Here is a 12,377-nt window from a genome sequence, read left to right on the forward strand (position 1 = left end):
CTTGATCTTCCTCCTCCATTCATTCATTGAGTACTTATGATGTGCCAGAGACAGTATAATTTCTGACTACTCTTCTAGCTCCAGAGTATCCTCAAGCCCCTTTTTAAAAATACCTACAGTCTCAAGGCAATCTCAAATTCCTTTCTACCTCTGGGAACTAACCCCTGCTCTGCCTTTCTGTCTTGTCCTGGCAATGGTTCTATCCATATTTCTAACCACATCTCAATTTTGAAAAACATTTTGTTTAAGAAATAAATAAAAGGAAACATCCACTTACTAAAGAATTTTTATTGTCATGATAGTAATTAGTATTAGTTCAGGATCAAACAAAAAAAACTGATGCCCCTCTACTAGGTTAATGTGGTAATACACACAAGATTTAGAAATTTGCAACCCCAAATTAAGATGTCAGTTGCTAACAAATATTACCAAAAAATTAACGCATGAACCTAGACTGTTATGTACTTTATATTTTTAATTAAATGAATAACATCCTATGATAAGGTTAAAACATGTCCTGCATTTAAATATTGATGAGATAGATTTAAATGCATTGAACTTGATGATTAAAATTATTGTTATCACTTTATTCTTTTTAAGATTATAGTTCTGTTTTAAACAAGTATTATATACTCAAAATTGAAAAGTCAAAAAGTCAGCAAAGTACAAAACAAGGATTATTTATAATAATGTCGCCACCGAAGTCAATCACTGTTAACATGTTAATATGAATCCTCTACAAACTCATTTTATATATAAAATGGGTTAATAACATACACAGAATTTACTATTCAGACACTTTTTAAAACTTCTGTGTCAATCTTTAAGCTCTACCTGTAGCTGTTTTCATATCAGTGAGGCATAGTAACTGGATAAACCTGGCCAGTTACACAAATGTTCTGAGGGCTGAGATAATATGCAAATAAACCTTATATATCAATGTGTGAAAACTGGACAGACCACAGGGTTCAAAAAAGGAAGTACTGTCTGCATAGCTAACTTGCACATTCACTGTCCAAGTTACAGCATCTTCGGAGTCGCCGTGTGCCACGCACATCAACTCTTTCATAAAAAAATGGTAAGTAAGAGATTTTATGACTCTCCTTGGTCTCCTAGCAAACATCTGATCTTTTCTACATAGAGCAGAGAGGGCCAGGTGTGCCTCACGGGCAGGTCCTCCAAGCCTCTGGAATTTTTTGCTTATCTCATCGTCGTTCCCTTTGTTAAAAAAGTTGCTAAGGCGTTATACCAGTTGAGAGACTGTGGCTGCAGGAGTTCCCTTTTCTGATTCTAGCTTCCGAACAGAGGAAGAGTTATGCCTTAAAGAAAGAAAAGCTACGTTCTTTGTCTTTGCTTCTTAAGATGGTTGGTTTAGAGACACAGTGCAGTCAAGTTTCCTTTCATGAGCACTTTGGAAACCTGAAGAAAACTCCGGTGATACACATTGGGCAATATTGCTGAAGATGAGTGTCGTTTTGACAACATAGTGAAGTTTTACAAGAGGAGTTCTTTTGTTTAGAAAAATGCAGTTTAGGGGCTTTCCCTGGTGGTCCGGGTGTAAAGACTAGGCACTCCAAGGCGCACGTTCAATCCCTGTTCTGGGAACGAAGAGCCCACATGCTCCTACAACATGGTCAAAAAACAAAATTTAAAAAAAGAAAGAGAAAAAAATAAATTTGGTTATTTTAATTAAGAGAAGCAAACAAAATCCAAATAGTCCAAATCTTAGGGACAGTTTGTGTTCTAAATTTAATAGAAAGTCCTAATGTGGAGCACACTTAAAATCATGACTGGGTTGCTAGTGTACCATAAAAACTAACTTACCCCATAAGGAACCTAAACTACAGCATTAATATTCTGCTAGTTTCCTATTATTTCTCTGTATAATTGACTGTGTTCTCATACATGTGGTGTTCTTAGGCTCCCAAAGTCCAGAAGAGAGATAACTTTTTAATTCCACACAACTTTCCCCAACTCTCCAGCTCACACAAGACGAAACGGAGAAGGAAACGGCAACCCACTCCAGTATTCTTGCCTAGAGAATTCCATGGACAGAGGAGCCTGGTGGGCTACAGCCCATGGGATCACAGAGTCGAACACAACTTTGTGACTGAAAAATCTCTCCGTATGGAGAAGATGACAGCCTTTGCCACCTCCCAGTGGGAAAATGGGGACGAGGCGATGATCCCTATAGGTACTCTGTTGGGGTCAAGAGTGCACTCTGTAGGCACTGGAATGAACAGGGTAAAGAATTCACAGGTTTGTAGTCTGAAATCTTGTGAGCCAAAATGGGGAAAGTGCAGAGGTGGCTCAGATGGTAAAGAATCTGCCTGCAATGCAAGAGACCTGGGTTTGACCCCTGGGGAGGGAAGATCCTCTGGAAAAGAGAATGGCCACCCACTCCAGTATTCTTGCCTGGGAAATGCTATGGACAGAGGAGCCTGGTGGGCTTCAGTCCATGGGGTTGCAATGAGTCAGATACTACTGAGCGACTACCACTTTCACTAATGCTTCCAAACTCCGTCAGCAGATCTAGTATTCTTAGAAAAGATCTTGACCTTAATTGCCATATTCTCTTCAAAAATAAGTGAAGGCCTTGTGGTTTACAGGGTTATTTGAATTTTCTTAGGGAACACAAGATGGTAATAGAAGAAAAAAAGAAAGGTTTAATTGGATAGTGTGTTTGATGTCTTACATAATGTTTTCTTAAGAGAGTATAATCTTATTGTAAAAGTAACACATTATTAAAGAAAATTTCTTAGAAATATAGACATGCAGAAATGACACAATACATATTTTCTATAGTTCTATCACCTGGGGCAATCATTGTTAAATTAGTATAGATCCTTCTGAAAGTGAAAGGAAAGTGAAGTCACTCAGTCATGTCCGACTCTTTGTGACCCCATGGACTGTAGCTCACCAGGCTTCTCCATCCATGGAATTTTCCAGGCACGAGTACTGGGAGTGGGTTGCCATTTCCTTCTCCAGAGGATCTTCCCTACCCAGGGATTGAACCCGGGTCTCATGCATTGCAGGCAGACGCTTTACCATCCTTCTAGAATTTTGTCATTTAAAATGTATCTTATAAATTTTCTATAAGTACTATCATACTTTATAAACCATTCCCTTATCTGCTTTTTAATTTAAAATATCTTGAATAATATCTGAGTTATGAAAGCAAAAAAATGAAATAATGAATCATTTTTAATGACTGCACTGTATTCTGTAATTTATTTTAATTGGTTCCACATAGTTGGACATTGAGATTGTTTTTTGTTTTATTTTACTTTCTTTATGGTCATACAGATAAGACTATCATAAACATTCATTTATGTTAGTTGCCTAATTATTTTCCATTGCAAGAAATGCTAAAAGAATAAGTAGATTTTAAAAAACAGATATATTTTGACTTTTAACCAAGTTACCCTCTTGTAAAACAACATATTTTAATTTTACCTCCTATATAGTGAATGCTTCCTTCACTATATAGTGAGGGCTTCCCTAGTGACTCAGTGGTAAAGAATCCACCTGCCAATGCTGGGGATGCAGGTTCAATCCCTGGGTCGGGAAGATCCCCTGTAGAAGGAAATGGCAATCCACTCCAATATTCTTGCCTGGGAAATCCCATGGACAGAGAAACCTGATGGGCTACAGTCCGTGGAGCTACAAAAGAGTTGGACACAATTTAGCAACTAAACAACAAAAACAACAAAACTATATAGTGACATGGTGCACGGATTTCCCAGTTGCAATAATGATATATGATGCCTATCTTTGTAGCTTATCAGTTCAGTTCAGTTCAGTCGCTCAGTCGTGTCTGACTTTTTGCAACCCCGTGAATCGCAGCACACCTGGCCTCCCTGTCCATCACCAACTCCCGGAGTTCACTCAGACTCACGTCCATTGAGTCAGTGATGCCATACAGCCATCTCATCCTCTGTCATCCCCTTCTCCTCCTGCCCCCAATCCCTCCCAGCATCAGAGTCTTTTCCAATGAATCAACTCTTCGCATGAGGTGGCCAAAGTACTGGAGTTTCAGCTTTAGCATCATTCCTTCAAAAGAAATCCCAGGGCTGATCTCCTTCAGAATGGACTTATCAAGGTTATACTTAAAAAGGAAGTAGATTTCCTTTAGTTTCTCTCTCCCCAACATTGCCTCTGACATTCTATAACAAGTTGCAGAAAGACAGGTAGTATATAAAAGGAAGGAAAAAAACTCTACTTTTTCTCCTTGGGAGACATCATAGATCAGTCAAAGGCTGTATTTCTACCTATTTATTCTCCGCTTTCTAGTTGCATGGTTTTTTCATAAGTCACTTAAGCTCTGAGTTTGTTTCCTTATCCAACAATGATGAAGATGATGATGATAGTATCTTGAAGGGTTGTTTCAAAGAGTAAATAAGATTGTAATTATAAAGCACCCATTAAAGTGCAGGCAGCCGCCAGACACTGAATGAATGTTGGTTTCTTTCTTTTCAGCCCCAAATAAATGATTTCCTAAGGAGGTATAAAGACTCCTAGTGAACACAGGAAGATGATAATAATGTCCATTAACATTTGTGAGCCTTGGCATGAAAAAGTAGTGAAAGCGTTAGTCACTCAGTTGTGTCTGACTCTTTGTGACCCCATAGACTATAGCCCACCAGGCTCCTCTGCCCATGGATTTCTCCAGGCAAGCATACTGGAGTTGGTTGCCATTCCCTTCTCCAGGGGATCTTCCCAACCCAGGGATCAAATACAGGTCTCCTGCATTGCAGCTAGATTCTTTACCATTTGAGCCACCAGGGAAGCCCAGGCCTTGGCATCCACCATCTCATTAAATCCCTAACAGTTCAGTTCAGTTCAGTTGCTCAGTTGCGTCCGACTCTTTGTGACCCAATGGACTGCAGCATGCCAGGCCTACCTATCCATCATCATCTCCCGGAGTTTACTCAAACTCATGTCCATTGAGTTGGTGATGCCACCCAACCATCTCATCCTCTGTCCTCCCCTTCTCCCTCCTTCAATCTTTCCCAGCATCAGGGTCTTTTCAGATGAGTCGGTTCTTCATATCAGGTAGCCAAAGTATTGGAGTTTCAGCTTCAGCATCAGTCCTTCCAATGAATATTCAGGACTGATTTCCTTTAGGTTGGACTGGTTTGATCTCCTTGCAGTCCAAGGGTCTCTCAAGAGTCTTCTCCAAAACCACAGTTCAAAAGCATCAATACTTCAGTGCTCAGCTTTCTTTATAGTCCAACTCTCACATCCATACATGACCACTGGAAAAACCATAGCCTTGACTAGACGGACCTTTGATGGCAAAGTAATGTCTCTGCTTTTTAATATGCTGTCTAGGTTGGTCATAACTTTTCTTCCAAGGAGTAAGCGTCTTTTAATTTCATGGCTGCAGTCATCATCTGCAGAGACTTTGGAGCCCCCCAAAATAAAGTCTGCCAGTGTTTCCACTGTTTTCCCATCTGTTTTCCATGAAGTGATGGGACCGGATGCCATGATCTTAGTTTTCTGAATGTTGAGTTTGTTTTTTTTTTTTTAATTTAAATTTATTTATTTTAATTGGAGGCTAGTTACTTTACAATATTGTATTGGTTTTGCCATACATCAACATGAATCTGCCATGGGTGTACATGTGTTCCCCATCCTGAACCCCCCACCCACCTCCCTCCCCGTACCATCCCTCTGGGTCATCCCAGTGCACCGACCTCAAGCATCCTGTATCCTGCGTCGAACCTGGACTGGCAATTCGTTCCTTATATGATACTATACATGTTTCAATGCCATTCTCCCAAATTTAGTTCTTCTTCACTTTCTGCCATAAAATCCCTATCACCTCCTTGCAAACAGTTACTGCTATTGTTCCTGTTCTCTATCTGAGAAAACTGACTCTTGGGAAGGGTGACTCCCTGACTCACAGCCACACAGCTGCTGAATGCTGGGACTGGAATTTGAGCACAATTCTGTCTGCTCTCAAGGCCTGAGCTTTTCTGTATTATGCTGCATCTGAGGAAAAGTAGGTACCAAGGAAGATAGTGGTTTAAGAAAAGCCTGGGACTGGTTTTTAGGAGTGCCAAGGACTTTTCCTGAGGCTGGTGACCACCTCTGTTAGATCTGGGAGGCATTGCTTGTAACTTCTGCTAGTACCATTATGAATTATCCTATTGTCAGAATGATCACTTTACAGAAATCTTCTTGCAGAGCTGTTGGGGTGGGAGACTGAAGGGGTCGCTGGCTTTGTGGCTCTCCACCCCAGGGCTCAGAAAAAGGGTTTCAGTGATCAAATACTTAGCCTTTCTGTAAGCTCTCTGTTACTGGTGTAACTAAGCCCGCCTCTTCCAGGTTAAGTGCCGGAAGCAGGTATTAGAAAGTGGAACCACATGGTGGCCCAAGTGGTTATTGAGAAATTCACCTGTTATCACCCTCTTCCTGTAACTTACTGGTAGAGGAACTGTAGAAACTTGTGGGAATTAGGTGGAAAAGTACATGGGGTTTTGTGAGGACAAGGACATAAGCTATAATGAACAATGGATTTCAGCTACCTGGTGGCAGGGAGTGCTGGCTTTACAGTGGGATCTTGACTCAGTCTTGCCAGCTCTTTCTCAAGTCGCTTAGTAAGGGTAAAGGATTGGCTACGGATTCCTTGATGTTCTTTATAATATGATTCTACATTTTAGAAGCAGAAGGACAAAAAAGTAAGATTCTACTTCTTAAATATCTGATCCTGTGGAAATTAACTTAATTTGAAACTTTAAACAAATTATCTCACTTCACAGCCCGAAATGGAAATAATAGAATGATAACTGTCCACATGACAAATACTTTTAGGCACATTTCAAGTCATAGATTTCCTGAAAAAGAGTAAGAAGAAAATAGTGAATCATGCACAGATTTTTGTAAGTTCATAGTTAGTGAGGGGAAACATCTTTTACCAATAAACCTTAGAATGTTTAAGAAATGAAGTATAAAATTGGTTTGAGGGTTTTATTCATTTGTTTTGCTCCTTTCAGTCAGCTCGCAATTTGCATGTGAGCTACTTACAGAAGAAATGTGTTACCACTCTTTGTTTAATGAAGGTTTATTGAGCCCTTGTTCCTTGTTGGACTCTGCTGGACAAGAATGCAGGGTGAAAAAGATGGTGAGGGCCTGACTTCTTGGAGCTCACACTGAATGTGGTGGGTCTAACTTTAGCACACATCTGAATATCCGGAAGGGTCGGAGATGGAGCCTGAAAATTTGCATTTCTAGGTGATATTTTCAGGTGATGCTGATGCTGCTAGTCCAGGGACCACACTTGGAGGACCACTGTTCCCTGGAAGATGGAAAGCTGATTCAAGTAAAGTCAAGCGAAAGTGTTAGTTGCTCAGTCGTGTCTGACTCTTTGTGACATCATAGGCTGTAGCCTACCAGGCTCCTCTGTCCATGGAATTCTCCAGGCAAGAATACTGGAGTGAGTAGTCATTCCAGGGGATCTTCCCAACTCAGGGATCAAACCCAGGTCTCCTGCATTGCAGGCAGATTCTTTACCATCCAAGCCACCAATTCGAGTAAACATATAAGTAAAATACCAGGTAGTGAGCTCTGAAGGAGGTAAATAAGGAGCTGAGACAGAACATAAGAAGGAAACATCCTCTTTAGATACCAGTCTGGTCTTTGATGAAAGGGAAGGGAAGTCGCTCAGTCGTGTCCAAATCTTCGCGACCCCATGGGCTGCAGCCTACCAGGCTCCTCCGTCCGTGGGATTTTCCAGGCAAGAGTACTGGAGTGGGGTACCATCGCCTTCTCCGGGTCTTTGATACAGTAATGTTTAAACTAAAGCCCTGGTTTTCAACCCTGGTTGCACATTGAAATCAGGTGATTACCTTATAAATCATACCTATTCTCAAGGCCCCAGCCTAGAGTGGTTAAACAGAAACCTTAGTGTATAAAGTGGGGCCTGGTGCAGGTTGAGAATTCTGGCACCAAAGATTGAGAATAAGCTGGGCACAGGGAATGTGGCAGTAAAGACCATTTCAGGCACAGGAAATGGCAGGTACAAAAGACAAGAGGTAGGAGAGAGTTTGGATCTGCAAGAATACATGAGGCAGGAGGAGAGGAGAGGGGCAAAGAGGTGGCTTCTAGAAAGAGGCAACTGTCACAATTTGCTGGATTTCCAGGGCCATGACAAGGAATTTGATCGTATTTTGTTCCCCTCTGGCAGCCACTGGAGACTCCCAAGCAAAGGAGTCTGTGTCATTGTCTGATTCACATTTTTGAGAGGAGGGTTTTTTCTGAACTGATGCACATCCTTTCCGGATGTCCTTGACCATGATAGGGGGCTTCATTAATTCAACTTTTCGAATTGACTTCAAAAAGTCAATACTGACTTTTTCTCCCTCATACTTTAAAACCGTGAGGCTCAGATTTAAACACAGCCAAGAGTTTAAATTGTGAAGGATTTCTGAGGGGAATTAGTTTTTGATCCCATAAATAATTTGAGGGGCTACAATGGAGGCTCAGTTGAGAGCTGGTATCCCAGGCAAATTAGAGTATGAAATCTGAGCTATAAGAATCCCTCTGGGAACTAGGTTTCCTACCCAGTTCTTTCATGGAGGGGGAGACCAGTGGTTCTTGTCTTTATCATGTAAGTTGGAGGGGGTCAGTCACAGTTCTGAATGATAGGCTACTGTTCCCCAAATAGAAGTCCACATACCTCCACACACTCCCTTCTCATGCACACCTACTCTCTACTCTTGATCTGTATATCCTCTGCTTCTGCAAAACGGACTACCTCCCTTTTGCTGCAAGATCTGTACCAACGTGTTTAAAAAAAAAAAAAAAAAAAACTCCTCTGTTATGACAAGCAAGTTTTGAGCCAAGATTGAAAAGTTCAAATTATATGAGATCTCATTCATCACAGGTCAATGCACGGAGGAGGAAATGAGAGGCACTTTAGAGCACATTTGTGTAGACACTAAATGCTCAGCAGCCTTGCTCTTGAAGCAAATGGGTGGGGGCTCCAGCTCCAGGTTTGGTAACTTCAATATAATATCACTTCCCTAATTCTTAGAGATGCATTTCATCTGCCTTTCTTTCCTCCTGTACCCTTCTCTTCTTAAAATACTGTAGCATGTTAGGCAACAGCGTGACAAATGTTCGCATACTCACACCCAGAGTTCATGCATATTATTGTACCATTTTGTCATATTATTGCCATTTTGCCATCTTTTCAAAAAGTAAAAAAGGCAAAGTTGAAGCGCTCATTTTACCCTCCCCAGTTCCATGCCCCTCCCTCTACAGGTAGAGGAATGTCGGCTCTGAGAGTGACACCTCACCTTCCCTAACATGTTTTTATATTTTTATTTAATCTGCCTGTATCCATAAGATACCATATAAGAGTGATGCCCATTTTGCTTTTCTATGATTTCTGCATTTGCATTCTTTTATCTTGACATTGGTATGTTTTCAGTATATAAGCATTTGGACACATGCAGCTCTAGTTCCACCTATTTTATTTCTGTGTAATTATTTATTTAGTCATCCATTATCCGATGTTGAATTTGTTGTCATTATTTTCCATCTCAAACAGTACTAGAATAAATATTCTTTTGCATAAGGAATCTGGGCACCTTTAAATTTACTGAATTCAGCAAATTTTTCTCTGAAATCATTGTAACAATTTATCTCTTGCTCATCTTTTATGAGATTTCCCATTTCTCTACATCATCACTAAAACTTGGTATTGCCAGATTTACTGATAGAGTTTTGAGAATTTATTATTATAGGCAAAACTTTATTCATTAAAAAATTTTTAAATTGAACTGTACTTGATTTACAATACTGTTGTTCCAGGTGTGCAGCACAGTGATATATCTATATATATTCTTTTTCAGATTGTTTTACATTATAGGTCATCTCAAGATACTGAGTATAGTTCCCTGTGCTATATGGTAAATCCTTATTGTCTATCAATTTTATACATCGTGGTGTATATCTGTTCATCCCAAACTCCTGGTTTATTTCTTCCCCTCCTTTCCCCTTATGGTAACCATAAGTTTGCTTTCTATGTAAATAAGTTGATTTGCATTATTTTTTTAGATTTTTTAGATTTCACATGTAAATTACATCACATAATAATTGTCTTTCTTTCGCTGACTTTCTTCACTTATAATAATCTCTAGGTCCATCCATGTTGCTGTAAATGGCATTGTTTAATTCTTTTTTTGTTACTGAGTAATATTCTATTAAATATAAATATAGATACAAATATATCACATCTTCATTGTTGACTCATCTGTCCATGGACATTTATGCTGTTCCCATGTCTTGGCTATTGCAAATAGTGCTACTATGAACGTTGGTTTTTATGCATGCTTTTTTAATTAGAGTTTTTGTCTTTTCTGGATATTTGCCCAGGAATGGGGCTGCTGGACGATATGGTAACTCTATTTTTAGTTTTTAAAGAAAACTCCATACTGTTTTTCATAGTGGCAGCACCAACAGTGTAGGAGGGCTCCCTTTTCTCCACACCCTTTCCAGCATGCTTTCTGTGTAGACACTTTTTCTTTCTGTTTGTTTATGTATCTTGGCTGTGCTCTGTCGTTGTTGCTATGCGCAGGCTTTCTCCAATTGTGGTGCACATACCTCTCTAGCTGTGTCTCTCAGGCTTAGTTGTCCTGTGGTATGGGAGATCTTAGATTCTTGACCAGGGATCAAATTTGTGTCTCCTGCATTAGAAGGTAGATTCTCAACCACTGGACCACCAGAGAACTCCCCTGTAGACTTGATGATGGCCATTCTGATCGGTATTAGGTGATTCCTCATCATAGTTTTGATTTGCATTTCTTTAATAATTATTGATATTGAGCATCTTTTCACATGCTTGTTGATCATCTGAATATCTTCTTTGGAGAAATGTCTGTTTAGGCCTTCTGCTCATTTTTGATTAAATTGTTCATTTTTTTATATTGACTTGTATGAGCTGTCTGTATATTCTGGAAACTAGACTCTTGTTGGCATAGCAAAACTCATTTTTGTTTCAATTTTCCTGATTACTACTAAGATGGAACATGTTTTTGTAAGTTTATTGACCATTCAGGTAACCTATTCTATAAATTCTCCTCATGTGCTTTGTTCATTTCTTATGGATTATCTTTTCATGTTGATTTATAGTAATTCCTTATATATTCTAGGCATTAACTCTATGTCATTTATGACGGGAACGTGTTAGTCACCCAGTCATGTCCAACTCTTTGCAAACCCATTGACTCACTGTAGCCCACCAGGCTCCTCTGTCCATGGAATTTCCCAGGCAAGAATACTGGAGTAGGTTGCCATTTCCTTCTCCAGGAAATCTTCCCAACCCAGGTGTTGGGTCTCCTGTATTGCAGGCAGATTCTTTACCATCTGAGCCACCAGGGAAGCTCATGTCAGTTATATGCATTGCTAATTTTAAGCTTTGAATCTATGGCTTCTTTTTTATTTTATTTTTAGTGTCGCTGTTTTACATGCAAGTTTTAAATCTTAATGCTGTCAAATTTTAAAATAAGTCTATCATTTCTGCTTTGATGTCAGTTTTAAACAGTTATTCCCTACTCTCAAATATTAAAGCTATTTTCCTCACCTTTCCTCTAAATATTTTAAAGATTTTATTTTCACCTTTAGGTCTTTAATAATCAGGTCTTTATAGCTGTGAATGACTGATTGTCAAGTACTATCTAGTTCAGTCTTTTTTTTCACTTACTTCCTTCTGTTGCTTCCTTTGTCGTATGTCCAGTTCCCATATATGTGTGACTCTGTTTCTAAGCTCTTAACTCTCATATATTGTTCCATCTATATACTTCGTAAAACTCCATATATAGCATTATTCCTCACATCTTACTCTTGGGCTCTGGATTCATATATCTTCTTACCCAAGTACACTAGCTCTTACTTATTGTTTAACAATTTCTACTGCTTTTTAGTATTTCTGTTTTTATTCTCTCAAACACAACAAGAATCTTAATACAATGCAATTACCCATTGAATATAAACTTCCAATCCAATTCCTAGTTATTAACACTTTTACTTGGAAGAAATGTACTCCACTTTTATCCACATTTAATCAGCCAGAATAAATCGCGTAGTCATGCCTCAGCTAAAAAGGACATAGATGTAGGGAAGTATAATCTTTATGCATTCAGGGTAATGGCAGAGATGGGTACCCATTTGAAAGAAGAATAATATTATATGCTACAATGTATATTGAGTTTTGTATGACTAAAAACTGTTTCATTTTAATTTCAATCTTAAATGATAGCTTAGCCATATATAAATATTCTAAATTGATATTACTTTTCCTCAACACTTTACACTTACCTCATTGACTTCCAGTGTTGCTGAATCATGTGCTATGTAAGTCTAACCGT

General features: G+C 39.2%; 1 protein-coding gene across 4 annotated transcripts in view; it reads left to right on the forward strand.

Moving 5' to 3' along the window:
* The first annotated feature begins 974 nt into the window (after positions 1-974).
* Positions 975-12,377, forward strand: part of FYB1 (FYN binding protein 1) — a 170,797-nt gene continuing 159,394 nt past the window's right edge. For 2 of the 4 annotated variants that reach the window (XM_061393664.1, XM_061393666.1), the window contains exon 1: positions 975-1,078. In XM_061393664.1, the coding sequence (XP_061249648.1) occupies positions 1,076-1,078 (3 nt within the window). In that variant the 5' untranslated portion in view covers positions 975-1,075. Of the gene's footprint in view, positions 1,079-2,061; positions 2,195-12,377 lie in introns of those variants that run through there. The other 2 variants (XM_061393668.1, XM_061393669.1) reach the window with 2 other exon arrangements.

This window comes from Bos javanicus, chromosome 20, assembly GCF_032452875.1.
Source record: "Bos javanicus breed banteng chromosome 20, ARS-OSU_banteng_1.0, whole genome shotgun sequence".
NCBI lineage: Eukaryota > Metazoa > Chordata > Mammalia > Artiodactyla > Bovidae > Bos > Bos javanicus.